We start from the raw sequence: 24,425 nt of genomic DNA on the forward strand, positions 1-24,425 counted from the left end.
GACTGTGGAACTGTCTGAGCGGTAAAATAACTGCTATAATTTAGTACAACTCGCTAGGCACTTTGACATATTTCTCTCCCTTACTCCACCTCACAGCTAATTTTGCACTCACCCATAGAGTGTTACCCTGCAGGATTTCTGTTGTCACCTAAGTTGGCAGACCATAACTTTCACTCTTTATGCCAGCGTTTCCCAGCCACGATTCCCTAAAAACCTTGTTTTCCTTTGAAACGGGTCAGAGGTTCCCCAGAAGAAAGCAGCAGCAAGTTCTGTCACTTTTACAGTAGAATTTCACCCTGCCCAACATATAGATTATAGAATGTTTCCCCTGCCCCTACACCACATTTCTTTAAGGTGAGAATAGCAGATCCTAAAGACAGCTCAAATCCAAGAAGAATAAATCATTTTTAAAATAAAGTGTGTTTTTTCCCTTTTATTTCAAGTCAGTGTAAAATATGAGTTAGTGTCAAAATGTTCTTTTTAAAAACAGATCCATCTGTGGAGGAAAGAGTTTTGCGGTAGCAATGTCCTTGTTCCGTAACTCTACAATTGATTCTATGTCCTCTTCACTTCCACATCACAGTATATACTCCTCGTGCCAGTCGGTGTTTCGAATCCTTGGTCTCTACATCCACTTATCCGGTTATCTGAGTATGAGATAGGAGGCCTTCTCTATTTGATGATCTCCAGTCTAACAGCAGTTTCTCCTTGAGGAGGGAACATCTCCACCACGTAGGTTTTTCTTTGTCCTCCTAAAAATCCACCGGTACAGACTCCCCATGGTGCCCCCTTTGGAAGTCAATTGCAAGGTCCAATGCATGGTAAAGAAATATGGAACGAGTCTTGCTGGGTAAAATGAACATGAACCAATACAAAAAATATAAAACTGAAGGCAGAGGGACAGTTTAAAGAAAATGACCCTGGCAACACAAGAGGGTAAGGGTTTAATACCAAGCAAGGGAAAGCAGAAGGGGTTCAGCACCCAAGTCTCCTTGCCAAAAGAGGTTAAAGAGCACTAAGGCTCAGTCTTTATTTTGTTTGTCCCTGTTAGTCATCTTTATAGCTTGGAGGGAAAGTGAGGAAAGCAAAAGGAATCTTCTAAGATACAACTTCTGTTCGGCAATAAGTATCGGTCTCTTCTTGGGTTGCACAGATGAAGGATGTTCGCATGCTAGGAGAATACTGGTGGATTCCATGAGTAAATATGAAGGAGGAGAAAAAAAAAAATTAGATTGTACAGTCATTTCAATAATAATTGTTTGTTGTCATTAAGTATGGGTTCACCTTTCACATGTCATTGGGAGGTCCAAAACGCTAAATTCCCCACAAATCTCTAAAACAAAAGGGCCATGGTGCTCTTCATCTCTGATGCAGTGCCTTTAATTTCAGAAAAATGACTGGTTCCTCAATCTAGTGAAGAATGTGGGACCCACATCAATGTGTAAAAATGATACTTCACTTTAAAGAGGCTCTGTCACCAGATTTTGCAACCCCTATCTCCTATTGCAGCAGATCGGCGCTGCAATGTAGATAAGAGTAACGTTTTTATTTTTTAAAAAACGAGCATTTTTGGCCAAGTTATGACCATTTTTGTATTTATGCAAATGAGGCTTGCTAAAGTCCGACTGGGCATGTTGAAAGTAAAAGTCCAACTGGGCGTGTATTGTGTTTGTTACATCGGGGCTTGTTTACTTCTTTTACTAGCTGGGCGTTCTGACGAGAAGTATCATCCACTTCTCTTCAGAACGCCCAGCTTCTGGCAGTGCAGACACAGCCGTGTTCTCGAGAGATCACGCTGTGTCGTCACTCACTTCCTGCCCCAGGTCCTGCATCGTGTCGGACGAGCGAGGACACATCGGCACCAGAGGCTACAGTTGATTCTGCAGCAGCATCGGCGTTTGCAGGTAAGTCGATGTTGCTACTTACCTGCAAACGCTGATGCTGCTGCAGAATCAACTGTAGCCTCTGGTGCAGATGTGGCCGACACGATGCAGGACCTGGGGCAGGAAGTGAGTGACGTCACAGCGTGATCTCTCGAGAACACGCTGTGTGTCTGCACTGCCAGAAGCTGGGTGTTAACGAACAGAAGTGGATGATGCTGATTCGTCAGCATCATACACTCCCATTCCTAACGCCCAGCTAGTAAAAGAAGTAAAAACGCCCCGATGTAACACACATAATACACGCCCAGTTGTACTTTTACTGTAAACACGCCCAGTTGTACTTTTGCAAGCCTCATTTGCATAATTACAAAAATGGTCATAACTTGGCCAAAAATGCTCGTTTAAAAAAAAATAAAAACGTTACTGTAATCTACATTGCAGCGCCTATCTGCTGCAATAGCAGATAGGGGCTGCAAAATCTGGTGACAGAGCCTCTTTAAGTGCACAACATTTAATGTAACTTACTAATGTCTGTGGAATGTAACCTATTCTTAAGAGCATTTCCGACTTAAAAGGGAATATATTCATATTTATTGCCTATGCATGGGATAAGTGATAAATGTTAGATTGGTGGTGGTTCGTACGCTGGGACTCTCACCAATTGCTAGAACAGGGACCCCAGTACTCGCTCCTCTCCTCCAGAATATCTATAATGGGAAGGAGTTGCATGGAACTCTACGGGACATACAGAAACCACTGGTCACTCTCTCGTTCTAGTGATTAGTGAGGATCCCCAGCAGATATAACCTATTCCGTGGATGTTTGATAAATGTTCATAGCTGACATACCCCTTTAAGTAAAAAAAAATCACCAGAAAATGGAAATCCTTGAGAGACCTCTCTCCTTTTGTTTTAATTCTAGTTACCCATTTCTTTGTGGGAACACTGATTCACAAGCAATAGGGACGCTAATATGGCTCCTCAGAGCAGTGGCGGACACAGACTGCAAAAGGCCCCTGTGCAGATAATGTGCCAGGGCCCCCCCCCCCCACCCCGCAAACTTCTCATGGCCGACGGTCCGCTTTCAGCTGCATCGCTGGGTCTCCTAAGTGACCCAACAATGCAGCACTAGCAGCCGGTGCGTCACTAAGGCTGGGTTCACACACACACTATTTACGGACGTAATTTGGGCGTTTTAGCATTGAATTACATCCGAAAATGCGGCTCAAAAGCGTCGGAAAACATCTGCCCATTCATTTGAATGGGTCTTACGATGTTCTGTGCCGATGGTCATTTTTTTTTACGCGCCGCTGTCGAAAGGCGGCGCGTAAAAAACTGCCTGTCACTTCTTCAGATGTAAATGGAGCCGTTTTCCATGGACTCCATGGAAAACCAGCTTCAATTACTTCCGTAGTGGACGCAGCAAAAGACGCCTGCACATGCCATTACGGCTGAAATTACGGTGCTGTTTTCTCCTGAAAACAGCACAGTAATTTCAGCCGTAACAGACGCTGCCGTGTGAACATACCCTCAGGGCTTAAAATGTCCGGGAAATAGCCCCAATACATATGTGTCCGCCCCAAAAAAAAGTGTGTGTATAGGAGACAGCATAGCATATCTATAGCACTACGACCCTATAAACTATGGATAGGATTAGATACAGTGGCTGAGCAGACAGTATCACACATGATAGGATTAGATACAGTGGCTCAGAAGGCAGTATCACACATGATAGGATTAGATACACAGCTCAGCAGACAGTATCACACATGATAGGATTAGATACAGTGGCCCAGCAGACAGTATCACACATGATAGGATTAGATACAGTGGCTCAGCAGACAGTACCACACATGATAGGATTAGATACAGTGGCTCAGCAGACAGTACCACACATGATAGGATTAGATACAGTGGCTCAGCAGACAGTATCACACATGATAGGATTAGATACAGTGGCTCAGCAGACAGTACCACACATTATAGGATTAGATACAGTGGCTCAGCAGATAGTATCACACATGATAGGATTAGATACAGTGGCTCAGCAGACAGTATCACACATGATAGGATTAGATACAGTGGCTCAGCAGACAGTATCACACATGATCGGATTAGATATAGGGCCCAGCACAGTATCATACATGATTGGATTAGATACACAGCTCAGCAGACTGTATCACACATGATAGGATTAGATACAGGGCCCAGCTCGCTGACATTGCGGCTCCAGCGCTGGACCCAGGAAAGGTAAGAATAATAATTTTGCTTCTTTATGTGTTACTGATTATTTTTGTGTGTTTGTGTTTTTTTTACAGGTTCGGTTGTTGGACTTCGGATACGAGGACTTCAATGACGGCGTTTTTTTTATTCTCAATAAAATGGTTAATGAGGGTTGTGTTTTTATTTCAATAAAAAAAATTTCTATGTGCTTGTATCTTTTTAAACTTTATTATCACCGCCTTAGTAATGGCCGCTGGCTGATTGACAACCTCCATTACTAAGGCGAGGCTTAATGTTAGCCGGTGCAGAGTCTACACTAACCCCCATTATTACCCCGGTACCCACCGCCACCAGGGGTACTGGGAAGAGCCGGGTACAAACCAGTACCCGACCAGCTGTAGTGACGGGCAGGCACCGGGGTGGCCGCAGGCTGGTAGTATTAGGCTGGGGAAGGCCAAAAACAGTGGCCCTTCCCACCCTTGTAATGCTGCCTGCTGCTGCTGTGTTGTATCTGGCTGGTTATGAAAATTGGGGGGGACCCGACATCGTTCTTTCAAATTATTTTTTAAATGACGTGGCGTCCCCCCCATTTTCATAACCAGCCAGATACAATAAAGCAGCAGCAGCCTAGCATCACCAGGGTAGGAAGGGCCACTGTATCTGGCCTTTCCCCTCCTGATAATACCAGCCTGCGGCCACCCCAGTGGCCGACCATCACTACAGATGGTCAGGTACTGGATCGTACCCGGCTCTTCCCAGCACCCCTGGTGGCGGTGGGTACCGGGGTAATAAAGGGGGTTAGTGTTAGCCTCTGCACCGGCTAACACTAAGCCCTGCCTTAGCAATGGATGCTGTCAATCAGCCGGCGGCCATTACTAAGGCGGTACTAATATAGTTTAAAAAAAACCACAAAGACATAGAAAAAATATTTTATTGAAATAAAAAAAAAAAACACAACCCTCATTAACCATTTTATTAATAAAAAAAAAAGCTGTCATCGAAGTAGTCCTGGAATCCGCCGTAGTCCAACGACCGAACCTGTAAGAAAACACACAAAAAATGATTAGTAACACATGTGTTAGGGTATGTGCACACACACTAATTACGTCCGGAATTGACGGACGTATTTCGGCCGCAAGTACCGGACCGAACACACTGCAGGGAGCCGGGCTCCTAGCATCATAGTTATGTACGACGCTAGGAGTCCCTGCCTCGCTGCCGGACAACTGTCCGGTACTGAAAACATGATTACAGTACAGTTGTCCCACAGCGAGGCAGGGACTCCTAGCGTCGTACATAAGTACGACGCTAGGAGCCCGGCTCCCTGCAGTGTGTTCGGTCCGGTACTTGCGGCCGAAATACATCCGTCACTTACGGACGTAATTAGTGTCTGTGCACATACCCTAAGGCTTAGATACAGGGCCCATGTGTGATACTGTCTGTGGGACCCTGTATCTAAGCCTACCACAAGGTAGGCTTAGATACAGGGTCCAGCAGACAGTAATCTTATACAGTATAAGATTACTGTGTGCTGGGGCCCTGTATCTAAACCTACAGTGTGGTAGGCTTAGATACAGGGCCCAGCAGACAGGATCACGCATGGGCCATGTATCTAAGCCTACCATGTGATTGGCTTAGATACAGGGCCCAGCAGACAGCATCACACAATCTGTGATCCTGTCTCATGGGCCCCCTAAGCCTGCTACATCGTAGGCTTAGGGGTTGTGCAGTCCCTAAACATTGATGGCCTATCCTCAGGATAGGCCATCAATAGCTGATGTGTCGCCCGGGACCCGCAAATCAGCTGTTTTGAAGGGGCCGCAGCACTCGTACGAGAGCTGCTTCCCCTTCATTTCACTACTCGCCCACACTGTGAATCGCCGAAACCGATTCACAGTGTGACCGGAATGAAGTGACAGGAATGAAGGGGAGCAGCTCTCGTACGAGTGCTGCGGCCCCTTCAAAACAGCTGATTGGCGGGTCCCAGGAGTCGGACCCCGCCAGTCAGGGCTATCTTACCTTCCTCTTCGGCCGCGGCGGGAGTTCTGTCGTCTCGATGCTGTGCGCGGCGCATAGCGCTGTGACGTCATGCGCTGCGCACAGCGCCTGACGTCAGGACCTCCGCTGCGATCCGGAACCAGGAAGGTAAGTAAAGTATGTTACTATAGTAACAGGGGCCCGCGGCCCGAGTTACTATAGTAACTTTTTATTGATGTGGTGCGGGGGGCCGTGGGCCCCCTGGCTTCGGGGCCCGGTCGCAATTGCGACCGCTGCGACCCCTATAGCTACGCCAGTGGTCCACGGGCCTCTGTCTCAGTCCTCAGCATCGCGCAGCTGAGAACTGAGTCGGCCAGCAGAGGAACGGGCCCCCTTCCCACGCGGGGCCCTTGTGCAGCTGCACCGGCTGCACATGCGGTATGTCCGCCCCTGCCTCAGAGGTAGTTCTCTAACTTAGATTCCTGAGCTGCAAATCTGTTTTGCCTTGTACTGATAGGGGTGGTACTGCTGAATAACTAGGTAAATGGACATCCACAAAAAAATGGTCAACCTCAAAATAATGTCATAAACAAATATAGCTTTATTAAAGAAAAACTGCCATACAAACGACCTCTGAGGAAGCCGACTTTGAGCATAGATAGATAGATAGATAGATAGATACACACCCACACACACAGGAGCACTCCAACAAGGTCCAGTGAAAAATCTGTAGTTTTTTTGCCCATGTTTAAAGCCAAGCAATGTTTCAGTTCCAGCACGGTGGAACTTAAACGTCGCTTGGCTTTAAACATGGGCAATTAAAAGTCCATATTTTTCACTGGACCTTGTTGGAGTGCTCCTGTGTGAGTGTGCAGGGGCGTAGCTAGGGGGGGGGGCAAGCGGGGCATGTGCCCTGGGCGCAGTTCAGAGGGGGGCGCCAGCGCCCCCTCCTCCTGCACTATAATTGTACCTGTGTCGCAAGGACACTGGTACAATTAGAAGCAATGAATGACCGGGCACGTTCCGTGCCCGGCCATTCAGCGCCTTTCCACGAATGAAGCGACTGGTACCTTTTGTACCAGTGACGCTTCCGTCGATGAAAGGCGCTGACTGACTGGCCAGCCAATCAGCGCCTTTCATAAATGCTGCGTTCAACCCCCTGGACACCTGCGCAGAAGAGAGCGGTCACCATGGCTGCCGGACAGCGTGGGAGCGGGAATAAGGTGAGTTTGAAATCTTTATTTTATTTTTTTTTTTAAATTGTAGTAGAAGTGTGGCTGTATCTGCAGGGGGGACTTTATCTACGGGGGGTGTCTATCTACAGGGGGACTATATCTACAGGGCTGGGCTATATACAGGGGGACTATATCTGCTGGGCTATATACAGGGGGACTATATCTACAGGGCTGGGCTATATACAGGGGGACTATATCTACAGGGCTGGGCTATATACAGGGGGACTATATCTGCTGGGCTATATACAGGGGGACTATATCTACAAGTGGGCTATATACAGGGGGACTATATCTGCTGTGCTATATACAGGGGGACTATACCTACAGGGCTGGGCTATATACAGGGGGACTATATCTGCTAGGCTATATACAGGGGGACTATATCTACAGGGCTGGGCTATATACAGGGGGACTATATCTACAGGGCTGGGCTATATACAGGGGGACTATATCTACAGGGCTGGGCTATATACAGGGGGACTATATCTGCTGGACTATATACAGGGGGACTATATCTGCTGGGCTATATACAGGGGGACTATATCTACAGGGCTGGGCTATATACAGGGGGACTATATCTACAGGGCTGGGCTATATACAGGGGGACTATATCTGCTGGGCTATATACAGGGGGACTATATCTACAGGGGGACTATATCTACAGGGCTGGGCTATATACAGGGGGACTATATCTACAGGGCTGGGCTATATACAGGGGGACTATATCTGCTGGGGGACTATAGCTACAGGGGGACTAGATCTACAGGGGGACTATATCTACAGGGGGACTATATCTACAGGGGGACTATATCTACAGGGCTGGGCTATATACAGGGGGACTATATCTACAGGGCTGGGCTATATACAGGGGGACTATATCTACAGGGGGGCTATATACTGGAGTGGGCTGTCTATAGAGCACCATATACAGGGGTGGGCTATATAGCATATAGCCCCCTGTAGATATAGCCCACCCCTGTATATGGTGCTCCATAGATAGCCCACCCCAGTATATAGCCCCCCCTGTAGATATAGTCACCCTGTATATAGCCCAGCCCTGTAGATATATTCCCCCTGTAGATATATTCCCCCTGTATATAGCCCACCCCTGTAGATATAGCCCTCCTGTGTATAGCCCCCCTCTGTAGATATAGCCCCCCGTGTATAGCCCACCCCTGTATATATAGCCCCCCTGTATATATAGCCCCCCTGTGTATATCCCAGCCCTGTAGATATAGCCCAGCCCTGTAGATATAGCCCAGCCCTGTAGATATGGTCCCGCTATAGATATGGTCCCCCTGTAGATATGGTCCCCCTGTAGATATGGTCCCCCTGTAGATATGGTCCCCCTGTAGATAGCCCACCCCTGTATATAGTCCCCCTGTAGATATAGTCCCCCTGTAGATATAGCCCACCCCTGTATATAGTCCCCCTGTAGATATAGCCCACCCCTGAATATAGTATCCCACAAATAGCTCCCCCCTATAGTGCTCCACAGAAAGCCCACCCCTGTATATAGCCCCCTTGTACATATAGTCCACCCCTGTATATAGTGCTCCACAGATAGCCCACCCTTGTATATAGTATATACAGGGGTGGGCTATCTGTAGAGCACTATATACAGGGGTGGACTATCTAGTGGAGCACTATATACAGGGGTGGACTATATGTACAAGGGGAGGGGCTATATACAGGGGTGGGCTATCTGTGAAACACTATATACAGGGGTGGACTATATGTGGAGCACTATATACAGGGGTGGGCTATATCTACAGGGGGGCTACATACATGGTTGGGCTATCTGTAGAGCTCTATATAGAGGGGTGGGCTATATCTACAGGGGGCTATATACAGGGGTGGGCTATCTGTAGAGCACTATAGGGGGAGTTATTTGTGGGACACTATATACAGGGGTGGTCTATATGGGGGCACTATCTACAGGGGCTCTATGGCAGGCACTATCTACAGGGGGCTCTATGGCAGGCACTATCTACAGGGGGCACAGTGTGTGTGTGTGTGTGGGACACGGTGTATGGTGCTATTATAATTAGAGGTGCAGTGTATGGCGCTATTATATTTAGGGGTGTAGTGTGTGGTATAATGATAACTTTATCTTTATTTATAGGTGCAGAAATGTTGGTAAAGTGAGAAGCTGAAGACATGTGAGCGGCAAACTGCAGAAATGGGCTGTGACCGGGAGAATTCACCATAGAGGTCTGGACCGGATGGATAAAAAGAACTAGAATCTGAGACGTCACCGGTGAGTCACCTAATGTAAATGTTTATTCTGCCTCTAATCAGCACTGTAGTCACTGTGTGATCTGCAGCGAGATGATGGGTGGTATGATTATGATAGGATTTATTTTTTGTGAAACGGCATCTCCCAGCATATCCTCACCATTGTTCAGGCCATGCTGGGAGCTGTAGTTTTACGCCGTACAAACCTATACGGCAGGGGTTGCACTAAATTGAGCTGTATTTGTTCTGGGGCTGTATATATGTACCCGCTTGGTTCTGGTGTTGTGTATAGAACCATATTGCTTGTGAAATGTACAAATAATTTTATACTCGCGTTACATAAAAATAAATGACACGTCGATTGGTAGAGAAAACAAACACGGCGAGGGGGAAGGAGATGTCGGGAAAGAGGTTGGGGGGGGGGGCGCCAAACTGAATCTTTGCCCCGGGTGCTGGAGAACCTAGCTACGCCTCTGGGGTATGTATCTATCTATCTATCTATCTATCTATCTATCTATCTATCTATCTATCTATCTATCTATCTATCTCTGTCTGTCTATTTCATATCTATCCATTTATTTCATCTCTCTCTCATTCTCTCTCACTCTCTCATTTTCTCTCTCTCTCCCTCATTCTTTCTCTCTCTCTCTCTCATTCTTTCTCTCTCTCTCTCTCTGTCTCTCTCACTCTCTCTGTATAATTTTCCCTCTCTTTCTCACGCTCTCTCTCGCCATAACAAATATGCTTATCAGAAAACCTTGGTGACAACCTCGTATGGGAACTGTAATGGTGTCCGTCAGTTGTCAGCTAGTTTTGCCATAAACACATAATGTATTGATTATCAATGAGATTGTATTGTTTGATATCCACATGCAGCGTTTGGTCTCGCTTAATCATTGTCTTCCAGTCCCCATGAAATGTGTTTTATGTTCTGGTGCTTTGAATCACAGATTACATTTTCTCCTATCCACAATTCTCTGCACGCAATTCATTTGCTGTGCCTCTGCACGGTGTTCTCCATTTGACCTTGTTGATACATCTCATCTCTGTACCTCCCATCTGTCACATTGCCAGCTCTGTAATTTCCAGCTCTGCTATGCTCATTATCTGCTGCCTGATACTGCTCTGCTAGATTGTATTTTAAAACGATTTAAAATCTGTGCTTCCCAACTGATTCAAGTAAGAAATGTAAATGAAACATTAATATATGTTCTACTGTGTTATATCAATAGCACAACAGTGTTCACATGGTTAACAAAATACGTCTGAAAATACTGAACTGTTTTCAAGCGAAAACAGCTCCTGATTTGCAGTCGTATTTTTAAGAAACTTGCGTTTTTTGCGGCGTTTTGACACGCCCCGTTTTTGGAGCTGTTTTTCTATTGAGTCAATGAAAAACGGCTCCAAAAATGGCTCAAGAGGTGACATGCACTTCTTTTTACGGGGCGTCTTTTTACACGCCGTTATTTGAAAATGAGACGTAAAATAACGCCCCGTCGGAACAGAACGCCGCATTTCCCAATGAAATAAATGGGCAGATGTTTGGAGACGTTCTGCTTCCAATTTATCAGCCGTTTTTCGGGACGTTTACGGCCTGAAAAACGTCTGAAAATAGCCCCTGTGAACATACCCGAAGGCCTCCACTGAAAACTTTAAAATCTGGATAAAAGTGTTGTCTAGGATTGGAAAAACAGCTTCTTTTATTTTTATTTCTTTCAAGAAACAGAGCCACCGTTGCCCCATGGGCTGTTTCTGGTACTGCATCTCTGTCCGGTTGACTTGAATTGGGTTGAGTCTCATCTATATATCCAGGGTGAGGTTGTTTTGACACCACACACACATACCTATGGGTCAGTATCCTGTTTTTTTGGTATTTCCTTTATGCCTTCCCTTTTCATTTGTGGCTAGCTATTTATGCAATATAGGTTCTATGTAGATTGTGCAGGATATTTTCTATACTCCCACATTTTACATATACGTTTCCCCTTATTTATGCCAGGTGCTTTACATTGTACTTACCTCCATATGTATATACTGATGTGTGTGTGATATCTAAATCTACCTCTTTGGGTTACCAATTTTACCTATGTCCTGTGTATGTGTGTCTTTTATATTGTGGGTGTTTTTCCAGCCTGACTTTTGTAATAAAGCATTTTTGCATTTTTGTAGTATATATGCCTCATGGCTTTTTTGTTGATACCTTCCCATTAGTCTTATTGATGTATTTTGGGTTTCACAATAATTAGTTACTTTATAGTTCTATCAAGGGATTTTTCTCTCAGGCATACATAGACAGGTATAAACCTATAATGCCAGTTTGTCCTCAGTAGCGCAGCATACCTTATAAAAGAAGTTTTAAAATGCCCTGCGTCGTAAGACTTAAAGTGTCTACTGGACATATGGTCAGCTTGGAAGTGTTCGTTCTTTTCAGCACAGCCCCAACCTAACTTTTCTCGATTGATGTAGATGGCACCTCTTGTGTCATCCAAGCTTTCCTCCAAATCTTGCTCTTGCGCTAGGGCCGCACTGTCCATGAGGCGAGATAAGCATCTCATCTCAGGTGGCGGCCTGCTGCCTCTCTGAGGGGGCGGTGGCGCCACTGAAACCAGCTGCCGCCACCCCATCCTGCACTATAATCGCACCTGTGTCTATAGGATGCAGATACAATTACATGCATAAGCGTCATCACGCCGCTTGCATCATTAAAAAGGCGCTGATTGGCAGGGCAGAATGACTTGCCCTGCCACTCAGCACCTTTAATGACGCAAGCGGCGAGATTACGTCATTGAGCCGCCTGCGTCGTTCAAAAAAGAATAGGCCTGCATTGCAAGTGGACGGCGCAGGAATGGATTTAGGTGAGTATGTAAAGTTTTTTTTTTTCAAAAAGGGAGCGGCTATATGTGGAGCACTATCTACTCGGGGGATATATGTGAGGTTTATATGTGGAGCACTATCTACAGGGGGGAATATATTTGGGGCACTATCTACAGGGGGCTATATGTGGGGCACTATCTACAGGGGAGGCTATATGTGGGGGCTATATATGGAGCACTAACTACATGGGGCTATATGTGGAACACTATCTACAGGGGAGGCTATATGTGGGGGCTATATGTGGCGCACTATCTACAGGAGGCTATATGTGGGACACTATTTACAGTGGGGCTGTATGTGGGGCACTATTTACAGGGGGCCTATATGTGTGGCACTATCTACAGGGGTGGGCTATATGTGGCACAGTATCTACAGGAGGCTGTATGTGGGGCACTATCTACAGGGGGCCTATATGTGTGGCACTATCTACAGGGGTGGGCTATATGTGGGACACTATCTACAGGCGGTTCTATGTGGGACACTATTTACAGGGGCTACTATCTACAGGGGGATCTATGTAGGGCACTATGGGGGGGGCAGTATATACAGGGGCTGTATGGGGCAGTATCTACAGGAGACACTATGTATGTGGGGCACGGTCTACAGGGGGCGTTATGTGAGGCACGGTCTACAGGGGTGTGTTATGTGGGGAACTGTCTACAGGGGTGCTCTATGTGGGGCACTGTCTACAGGGGAGTCTATGTGGGCCACTGTCTACAGGGGGCTCTATTGGGGGCACTATCTACTGGGGGGGACACAGTGTATGGTGCTATTATAATCAGGGACACAGTGTGCTAGTGATGTAGAACAGCCAAGGGGATGCCAATCAAGATCTGGGGGGCGCCAATTCAATTTTCGCCTCAGGCAGCAGAAAAGCTAGAATCAACACTGGCTTGCGCCATACTGTAGTGAACTGGTGCAAGTTCATTGGAACTCCCTGTTGTGGGCAAAGACCTTAATACCCTTTAACGCATTCGCTGGTCCCCATCTATGTCCTGGGATAATCGCAGTTTACATTGACTTCCCCACTGAACCCTCAGTTATCGATTGCATGACATATTAAAACGTGTTTTTTTTTTAACGTATGCTGCGCTACTGGGGACAAAGAGAAATACATTTAGAAAGATCTTTACATGACCTAGAGCGAGGTGGGACCAATTTAGGGGGTAAAAACTGATGACGGGTTCCCTTTAACATCAAAACGTGTTTCATTCAGATTGCTATATTTTATTCATGTATTCATACGAATGTAAACTTTGCGTAGGAGAAAGTTGAAGATTAGACAGATGCCTCAGCCAGCTTTGAACAATATTTGTTTTCTCCAGGTTGTTGTGACTGGAGAAATATTAGAAGGGAAAATCTCGTAAATCACTGTTAAACCAGTCACTTACTCGCTATGAGCAAGTACTGGGAGCCCTGGAAACTGAACATGGACAAAGTAATACAAGTTTATAGATAAAATCTCACCCAAACAAACCTAGTATGTGGGTTGCACCCTGCCAGATCGCCCCTGGTCTGTAGTCTTTGTCACTGAGGGTAGGAACACACACAGCGTAAATACTGAAGATTTTCCGCAACGGATTAATTGCGGAAAATCCGCAGCGTATTACAGTAGCAGCAGAGTGGGTGAGATTTCAACAAATCTCATCCCCACACTTCGGTAAATTTCCAACTAAAAAAACGCACATATATTGACCTGCGGTGCAGTTACTTCAACCGCAGCATGTCAATTAATTCTTCAGATACGCAACTCTTTTGTTGTGGGTTTACCCATTGAATTCAATGGGGTGCTTAAACCCGCAACAAAGCAGTGTGTGTTGCGATATTTGCAGTGGAATCACAGCGATTACACCATAAAAATCGCAAGTAAGAAAAAAATTAATAAACTTATACTTACCCAGAGTTCCCCGCTTCTTCTCCAGTCCGGCCTCCCTGGATGATGTTGCAGGCCATGTGACCGCTGCAGCCGATCACAGGCTGCAGCGTCATCTGGACTTGCAACGTCATCCAGGGAGACCGGAGCGGACGTCAGAGGAGGGAGGGGGTAAGTTTGTACAATAATTTATGTAGCGAAATTTACGTCTGAAATAACGCACCACAGTGTGGTGTGGGATTTCGAAGGGCAATCCCTGCCGTGTTCAGGGCGGATACGCTGCGCAGCTTAACGCAGTGTATCTGCCCTGAATATGCTGTGTGCGTTCGTACCCTCAAAGGGAAGTGCAGCTCTTCTGACATGATTATTTTAGTAAATATTCCTCTGTTATTCCTTCTGGAAATATATGAAGAAATTAAGTGGTACCATTCCCTTGTCAATGGGGCATGTCCCTGCACCATAAGGGCTTGTCCACACGTAACGGAATTGCTGCGTATTTTCCGACCGGAATTAAGAAACCTCATGCACACGCTGCGTAAAATTTCTGAGCATAAGTTCACCTGCGATGCATATTTTTCGTACCGCAGCATGTCAATTCCTGCTGCGGAAAGTGGACTGAATTCCTGCGTTTTTCAGAGGAGATGTCGCCATCTCCCAGCATTGAAAAAAAAAATGCAGCAAAATCCGCACCATTTTCTGCAGAAAAAAAACGACGAAGACTGTTACCACTCTATGACAAACTGTTTCTCTTATGTATTATTTGTTGATAAACTTAAATAAAAAAATCATATGAAGAAAGAAAAAATACGCAGGAAAGGGTGCGGTGTTTCAGCAGTGGAATTTCTGCTAGTTTCTCCAGAATTGCTGCAGAAATTTTCTGCAGCAATTCCGTTAAGCGTGGACAAGCCCTAAGGGTATGTTCACACGCTTAACAAAAAACGTCTAAAAATACGGAGCTGTTTTCAAGGGGAAACCGCTCCTGATTTTCAGAAGTTTTTTGAGCAAGTCACGTTTTTTCGTGGCGTTTTTCGCTGCGTTTTCGCAGCGTTTTTTACGGACGTTTTTGGAGCTGTTTTCATTGGAGTCTATGAGAAAACAGCTCCAAAAACGTCCCAAGAAGTGTCCTGCACTTCTTTTGACGAGCCGTCATTTTACGCGCCGTATTTTGACAGCGACGTGTAAAATGACAGCTCGTCTGCACAGAACATCGTAAGACCGATTGCAAGCAATGGGCAGTTGTTTGCCGATGTATCGGAGCCGTCTTTTCAGGCGTAACTCGAGGCATAAAACTCCTCCATTACGTCTGAAAATAGGTCGTGTGCACATACCCTAACACTGTCCAATCAGAGCTGACAACACACCCTATTAACAGTGAAAATGGTAACACCTTTATGTCTATTTATTTCTATATTTCAAGGAGGAATAACAGAGGAATGGCACAACACAGAGTTTTAAGTATTGAATGAAAACAGACATCTCAGGAGAATTGACGTGTCTTTAACACAGTATTCGTTGCCAAAAATGTAAACTATAAACGTCACACAGCAATGCATTCTCAAAGCATCTTAAAGGGTAAATCTATATTTAATAGTATTCCAACTTACCGAAGGGGGCGGGGACTGCCTGTCAATCAAGGGGACATTTTCATATCGAGGATTGCCACTGAACAAACCGCTTTGATTCCTAGAGGGAGAATAGAGGAGAGACACAAAAGCTCATAACAAAACTGGATAAAATATCCATTTGTGAAAATGAGTGCATCCTCCAGTGCTTTCTATTGTATGTCCATGTAATGACGTGCTATATCTAATATCTACACTGTACAAATGGAAAGTTTTACCATTTCATTTTGCACAAGGTGAAGAATTTAATCCAGCAAAAACATGTAAACCAGGGCTATAGTGTAATGGATGTTTGTGATCTGCAATCTTGTATATCAGCTTTTTTTTTTCTGGTAAAGATTAAAGGATTGGAAGAGATTAAAAAAACATGACTGAGCTGCAATACCGAACACAGCCTATGAATAAAGGGGGTTTTACACTGGGTGATTATCGGGCAGACAATCGTTCATATAATGCTCGTTGCCAATAATTGCCCAGTGTAAACAGGGGAACGATCAGCAGATCATCAAACAAACGTTCGATCATCTGCTGATCGTATAGTTTTAAAAAAGTTAAATATTATTGTTGTCGGCAGCATTTCTTGGTGTGTAAACAGGGAGACGCGCTGCCGACATGATAATAATGGATGGAGACGGGCGATCGGCGTAACGACCACTCGTCCCCATCCATAGCTCCGTGTTACTGAAGCAAACGAGCGTCGTTCACAATGTCTCGTTGATCGGCGCTCGCTGCACCAGCTGATTATCGGCCGGTGTAAAAGGTCCTTAAAAGTGGAATGGTTTCTGGAAGAAAGCAGTCATGTTTTTCTCTTCTTACCCAACCCCTTTAAATAGATAAAGAACAAATTTCTTGATTTCCATTGACATATAAAGTATAATACAAAATAATGTAAAGAGTGTGTTTTACTTTCCAAAACTGGCCATATGGGGCCAAGTACAAAGTGACAAGTGTCCAGTTTAGCCTCTTCTTAAAGGGATATATCCCCACCATAAATAGTGATGACACCATCAATAGGATGTCCAATGTCTGATTGGTGGGAGAATTGTGGGACCCTCACAATGCGTAGATCAAAGAAGCCACAGTGCTGTGTTAAAATTCTCTGCACAACACTGGATTGGGTGCTTCGCTGCATTAGAAAAAAAGCCAAACAGTCTTGGGCCCTTCATCTCACTGGTAAGATCCCCACTAATCTGACCATGAAACCATCAAATCCCCCTTTAAGAGGTAGGTTCTCCTTTGTTTAACCTGTGCTTGATTGGTAGGGAATTGCATTAACAGCCCCTTCCTAGTATAAATCAATTGCCATAATCTCTCCCATTATGAACGGCAGCAATTATGATAATAGAGCAGGAAGCTGCATGGAGAGCAAACTCCCTGCCGTTGCACTGTAAATCTGTCAGCAGAACACAGGATGCTGTTTACAGCAGCCTGTATTATATATGTATAGGGTACAGCAGGCACAGGCTTTCATAAAACATTCTCTGTTTGAATTTGATGCCCCTATGGTTTTCCTGCTCTGTTATGAGATTCAATCCTGGAATTGTAATAAGTACTGTATATATTATGGAATCACAGTAAATGCAATCCCTTAAAAGCTATGCAAACCTATGATGGGCATTTTGTTTTTAATAAACAGGTCAGACAGTGTGATTGGTGTAACTTTAAAATTAGTCTTTATTAAAATTTTGTTTTACTTTTTGAGACACAGCTGCCCAGTATTCTCTATACAGAGCAGCTGTATGTAGAGCTAAATCCTGCTCCCGTCAGGTCCGCGGTGCTGATGGGTTCAGTAAAAGCGGGTCAGACATGCATAATCTACCTGTTATCGATCAAATCTAAGTTCACAACTGAGATGTGAACATTTACAGGTGGATCCTGCGTGTCAGAGTGACACAGGACCCGCTGACACTGAAACCGTCAGGTCCGTGGGACTGACAGATTCAGGTCAAAACAAAAGATACAGCTGCTCTGTATACAGGATACAGAGCAGCTGTACCTAAAAAAGCAAAACAAATTTTTTAATAAAGACTAATTAAAAAGTTGCACTAATCACACTGACTGACCTGTTTATTAAAAAAAATATGCCCATTAATGGTGTACATAGCCTTTACTACACCAGTAAAGAATTGCCAAAAGTGAGACCACATTGCTGGGTCAATTGTCTGGATCATGTTTGGGACAATTAAGACTTTGTACATCTGGAAGATCCTTGCATGTTACCATATCAATCATGGATGTAGAAATATTAATAATCTGTTGGTTTAGCCAATTTAATGGCCAAATCTGACCAGATGCAGGTATTTAGCCCCTTGGGGCATATACACTGCAGTCCTTGTAAAATTAGAGGGTATCCTCTTGGAAGTGCTATATTGTTATGGAATTATCAAAGGGTCAGTGGTGTAGCTATAGGGGGTGCAGAGGTAGCAGTCACACTTGGCCCTGATGCCTGATGGGGCCCACAGGCCCCTAATTCTCATAAAAAGCCACCAGTATTATATATGGCACATGGTAGGTGAATACAGATTTTCATTGGGGGCCTAGGCCTAGGTGCTTCAAATTATAACCATATACTTTTAGCTTGAGCTATACCACTATTTGGAGAGGGGGTTACTGTTCCTTTATTACCACGTCAATATATCAAAATAAAATACAAGCCTGCGTTTTATGACTAGATCTTCCATATATATGCAGTAGGCGTTTTGCGCTAACATTGAGTGCAGAGCACAGCAGCTTTCCACTGCGGGTCTCTCTGCAGGCACAAAATATTAAGATTTTTTATGCTTAATATTGTGAATGGCTTTTTTTTTAGGAAAAAAAAAAAGCCCCCATGTGGCTGCCGGCCTGTGTCTGCGGCTACTCACATGTACTGTGAGACGGGGGCGTTGGAAATAGGCGGGGCCGAGACCCGCAGGCTGTTGTGGCTGCCGCAGCTACTGCTGTAACTATAGAAACTGGGCAGGTGAGGTCTGCCTGCCGTGCGGAGCATCGCTCTACGTGCCTGGGGGTTAAAAGGGTCGTCCTCGTCCATATCATCATAATCCAGATCCCTGGAAAAAAAAACAGATTTCTATTACTATAGTTTAAAAACAAACCACATATTATAGATACACTGAGATGACATAAAGCGTATATTAGCGTATCTTAACCCGCATGGGGTCCTGACCTATCTTTACGGTATAAGAGTTGTTACTTGCAAAAGAAAATGTATGGTATGTGGGATTACACAATGGTTCTTCTCTGTACACATCATCCTTAACCTCTTAATGACCAGGCCTGAAAAGACCTTAATGACCAGATACATTTTTCTGTTTTTGGCTCTCTGCCTTTCAGCAGCCATAACTTTTTTTATTTTTTCATTGACGTGGCTGTATTATGCCTTGTTTTATTTAGGAGAATTAGTATTTTTTTTCCCCCCGCAGTTTTGGGGAAGAAAAAGATTATTTTTACGGCATGAATATAGGAAAAAGCGATTCTCTGCATAGTTTTTCTTGTTTATTTTTTATCCCATTCACGTTTCACGCTAAATAACCTGTTTAATTAACTCCTCATGTTATTATGGTCGTGTAGATACCTAATATGTAATGTAGGGGTAATAAAATATATTTTATGCAAAATAATCACTTTTTTGGGTAAATTTTTTTTATTTATATCCTTTTTGTTTTTAATCCCATTAAGGGATAACTTTATTTACAACTTTATTTCTCACTTATAATGTATTAGTATACTCCTGTATGCTAATACATTACACTGTGTCACTATGACACAGGCTTCTGTTAGGGCAGCACATAGTGTGCCCTAACAGCAGGCTTACTGGACAGACAGTCATGGGGTCCTTTCTAGGTCACCAGGGCTGACTGCAGAGGGATTTCCCGGTCTTTGATCATGTCACTGGGTTTCCAATGACGAGATCAAAGAGGGGAGTCCCCTTTGATCATGCTGCGATCACGGACCGTGGCGATCAAAGGATTAAACAGCTGGGGTTGGAATGTTTTCCGACACCAGCTTTATTTAGCAGGTTGCTCTAAGATCAGGAGCTGTAAGTTCCGGTTCCTGCTTAGAGGATGAGCTCACAGGAGCGCTCATCAGCCTCTTCTACAGCAGTGCCAAAAGACGTCGCTGTAGTCGAAGCACCTGCACCACCTGCCGTCAAAAGACGGTGGGTGGTCGTTAAGGAGTTAAAGGGGTTGTCCAGTTTCAGCAAATAAATGTTATTCTTTGTATAACAAAAAGATATACAATTTTCCAATATACTTTCTTAGCTCTGATTCACACGAACGTGAAACAGCGGCGGTCCCATGGACCTATGTAATTCAATGTGGCCGGTCACACAGCCGTTGTTTCAACGGATCGTGTGAAGGGTCCGTGTGAAAATAGTCCTATCTTTTCACGCATCACGCATCCCTCCACAGACTCTCAAATATGGTGGAAGCGTGACATCGCGTCCCGCAGCGCTGAGCACAGATGCACCTCGGACGTGAAAAACTGATTCGTGTGAATCAGGCCTTACTGTGTTCATTTCTAATGATTTTTAAGGCTATGTAAACCTTTGAAAAATTTTTGGGGATTGCAATGTCAGTCAGTGTGTTTGTGCAACTTTCAAATTCGTTTTTATTAAAAATTATTTTAACTTTTTGAGATACAGCTGCTCCGTATAATGTATGCAGAGCAGCTGTATTGTTCGCTGAATCCTGAATTTGTCAGTCCGCGGCTGTGTATTCCGTCTCTGACATGCAGGATCCACCCGTTATCCATCACATCTAAGTTGATAACTTAGTTGTGGTAGATTACAGGTGGATCGACCCTCTGACACTGACACGCGGGACTGACGAGTACAAGATCCAGCGAACGATACAGCTGCTCTGTATACATTATACAGAGCAGCTGTATCTCAAAAAGTAAAAATTATTTTTAATACAAAAATAATTTGAAAGTTGCACCAAAACACTGACTAACATTTTTATTAAATGCACAAGTAGATAACAAATATAAAAAAGGCTGTCTATACAGCTAGAATAATTGATTTCCATGAGAATAACTGAATAACTGAATTATATGAGAAAACTGAGTTCTGATGGGTTGCTATGGGCAACAAGGCCAATTTTTATGTTGGACAATTAGGGTATGTGCACACGTAGTGCTTTCAGCTGTTTTTCAGGCCGTAAACATCCCAAACAACGGCTGAAAAATTGGAAGCAGAATGCCTACAAACATCTGCCCATTGATTTCAATGGGAAATAAGGCGTTCTGTTCCGACAGGGTGTTTTTTATGCGCTCGTTTTTCAAAACGGCCGCATAAAAAAATACCCGCGAAAAAGAAGTGCACGTCACTTCTTGAGCCGTTTTTCATTAACTCTATAGAAAAACAGCTCCAGAAACGACCGTAAAAAAAACTCTGCGAAAAACACGAGTGGCTTAAAAAACAGCTCCGTATTTTCAGACGTTTTTGAGTTTGCGTGTGAACATACCCTTACGATAAATGAGATGCATAATCTACAAAATGTCTACCTCTTATTGCACTGGTTCAGTATTTTCTAAAACAGACTTGTTCAACAGGAGTGTCTTTTCTATATTTGAGAGACTATCTTTACACATATGAATTTTTCAGGCCTTATATGTTGTAAAATAACACTGAATGGAGACATAAACAGTACAAAAAAATGACAATCTCACAGTATCCCATATGACCTTGCTTTACATATGCTTAAAAGTACATTTCCATTCATCCTTTAATCTAATAATCCTGGTCTGCATAATAAAGCAATATAGGAGATGACTGCATGCACTTTCATTTATTAGATAAAGAATATCTAGGGGATCGGCAGTCAGTCAGTCACGCCATGAATTGTGGCAGTGCTAACCAAGCCAACCATGAATCAGGTAGTATGGCAGTGCCACGGATTAAGGCTGTAATGAAAACTAAACATGTCCCTTGGTGCTACCCACCTGTTCTGAAACCGTTTCCATGCACGGGGAAGACTGCATACAGATGCAGTAAAAGAAAGAGCCGAAAGGAAGGAGAATAGTAATAGAAATAGGATCCCTTCCATGCCATCATAACATAGTCCTTTCAGGGCATCCACATAGTCCTGAAAACAAAGAAAAACATAATTTCAAGACACACATAGTGTATGTATATAAGCATTCCGGCGTGCTACTGGCCCTTTAACCCCTGTAGTCACGCAGCCTGTTTTGGCCTTGTGGACACAGCCGATTTTTTTCAAATCTGATGTATTACTTTATGTGGTAAAAACTTTGAAATGCTTTTACCTATCCAAGCAATTCTGAGATTGTTTTCTCGTGACATATTGTACTTTATGTTAGTGAAAAAATTTGGTCAATAAATTCAATATTTAGTTGTGAAAAACACCAAGATTTAAAGAAAATGTAAAAAAATTAGCATTTTTCTAAATTTAAATGTATCTGCTTGTAAAACAGATAGTAATACCACACAAAATAGTTACTAGTTAACATTTCCCATGTCTGCTTTAGGTTTGCATCGTTTTTTTAATGTCCTTTTATTTTGGAAAACTACACCCCTCAAGGAATTTATCTAGGGGTATAGTTAGCATTTTGACCCCACAGTTTTTTTGATAAATTTATTGGAATTAGTCTGTGAAAATGAAAATTTATTTTTGTTCTTAAAAAACGTAGACCTTTTTAATTTTCACGAGGAATAAAGAATAAAAAGCACACTAAAATTTGTAAAGCATCTTCTCCCGATTACGGCAATACCCCATATGTGCTAATAAACTGCTGATTGGCCCCATGGCAGCGATCAGAAGGGAAGGAGCGCCATTTGAATTTTGGAGCATGTCGCGTTTGCAACACCCTGGAGGAACCAAAACAGTGGAAACACCCCAAAAGTGACCCCATTTTGAAAACTACACCCCTCAATGAATTTTTCTAGGGGTATAGTTAGCATTTGACCTCACAGCTTTTTTGTAGAATTTAGTGGAATTAGGCCGTGAAAATAAATATCAACATTTTTGTCCACTAAAACGTTGATTTTTTTCATTTTCAGAAGGGATAAAGGAGAAAAAAGCCACCCAAAATTTGTAAAGCAATTTCTCCCGAGTATGACAATACCACACATGTAATAATAAATGTTTATTAGAAATTAATTAACCCTTTCAGGACTGATCCATTTTTTTGCGTTTTCATTTCTATTTTTCTTTCCCCGCCTTCTAACAGCTGTAACTGTTTTATTTTTCATTCCATAGAGTGGTGTGAGGGCTTATTTTTTGCGGGAGGAGTTGTAGTTTCTATTGACACCATAAAGTACCATATAAAGTACTGGGAAAGTGAAAATAAAAATATTTGCAGGCTGAAATTGGAAAGAACTGTGATTCCTCCATTGTTTTTTGGTTTTAATTTTTACGGCTTTCACGTGTAGTAAAACCGTCAACTTTTTCTGCGTCTCAATAGGATTACGGTGATAACAAATTTATATAGTTTTTTTTCGATATTTTACTACTTTTAAAAAGAAAAAAACATTTGTTATAAAAAAATTATTGTTTTGAATCACCATATTCCGAGAGCCATAACTTTTTTATTTTTTAGTAGATTGAGCGGTGCAAGGGCTTATTTTCGGTAGCACAAGATGTAGGTTTTATTGGTACCATTTATTTCCTACATACAACTTTTTGATCACTTTTTATTACATTTTCTGTAGAGCCAAGGTGACCAAAAAACATTGATTTGGGCATTTTAAATTCTTTATTTCTTACGGTGTTCACCGTGCACAATAAATTACATTTTACTTTATTCTGCGGGTCGGTACGATTACGGCGATACCATATGTATATAGTTTTTTTATGTTTTGCAGCATTTACACTATAACATCACTTTTTTGTAAAATAATACGTTTTTTTGTGTCACCATATTCTGAGAGCCATAACTGTTTTATTTTTCAGTCAATAAAGCTGTGTAAGGGCTTATTTTTTTTGCGGGATTGGTTGTAGTTTTTATTACACTATTTTGGGGTAACATTATATTTTATTGATTGGGTCGTTACGAACGGGACGATACCAAATATGTGTACTTTTTTTAAAGTTTTAATTTTTTCCTATAAAAAGACTTAGGGTATGTTCACACGTACACGTCCGATACGCCTGAAATTACGGAGCTGTTTTCAGGAGAAAACAGCTCCGCAATTTCAGACGTAATGGCAAGTGCAGGCGCTTTTCGCTGCGTCAATTCCGGACGTAATTGGAGCTGTTTTTCCATGGTGTCAATGGAAAACGGCTCCAATTACGTCTCAAGAAGTGGCACTTCTTTGATGCGGGCGTCTTTTTTACGCGCCGTCATTTGACAGCGGCGCATAAAAAAAATGACCGTAGGCACAGAACATCGTAAAGCCCATTAAAATGAATGGGCAGATGTTTGCCGACGCTTTGGAGCCCTATTTTCGGACGTAATTCAGGCGAATAGGGTGTGTGAACCCAGCCTAATAGGAAAAAAAAGCAGCGTTTTTTTTTTAACTTATAGCGAAAAACACAGCG

The 24,425-nt window shown here is 43.4% G+C and overlaps 1 protein-coding gene across 2 annotated transcripts in view; it reads right to left on the minus strand.

Annotated features, from left to right (window-relative positions):
• Nucleotides 1-404: 404 nt before the first annotated feature.
• TTYH1 (tweety family member 1) overlaps nucleotides 405-24,425 on the minus strand; it is a 132,276-nt gene continuing 108,255 nt past the window's right edge. The window contains exons 11-14 of one of the 2 annotated variants that reach the window (XM_075839885.1): nucleotides 21,868-22,010; nucleotides 18,786-18,971; nucleotides 15,907-15,985; nucleotides 405-1,182 (exon numbers count right to left, since the gene is read on the minus strand). In XM_075839885.1, coding sequence (XP_075696000.1) covers nucleotides 1,099-1,182; nucleotides 15,907-15,985; nucleotides 18,786-18,971; nucleotides 21,868-22,010 — 492 coding nt within the window. In that variant the 3' untranslated portion in view covers nucleotides 405-1,098. The remainder of the gene's footprint in view (nucleotides 1,183-15,906; nucleotides 15,986-18,785; nucleotides 18,972-21,867; nucleotides 22,011-24,425) is intronic. The other variant, XM_075839886.1, reaches the window with a different exon arrangement.

This window comes from Rhinoderma darwinii, chromosome 10 (genome assembly GCF_050947455.1).
Source record: "Rhinoderma darwinii isolate aRhiDar2 chromosome 10, aRhiDar2.hap1, whole genome shotgun sequence".
NCBI classification, from domain to species: domain Eukaryota; kingdom Metazoa; phylum Chordata; class Amphibia; order Anura; family Rhinodermatidae; genus Rhinoderma; species Rhinoderma darwinii.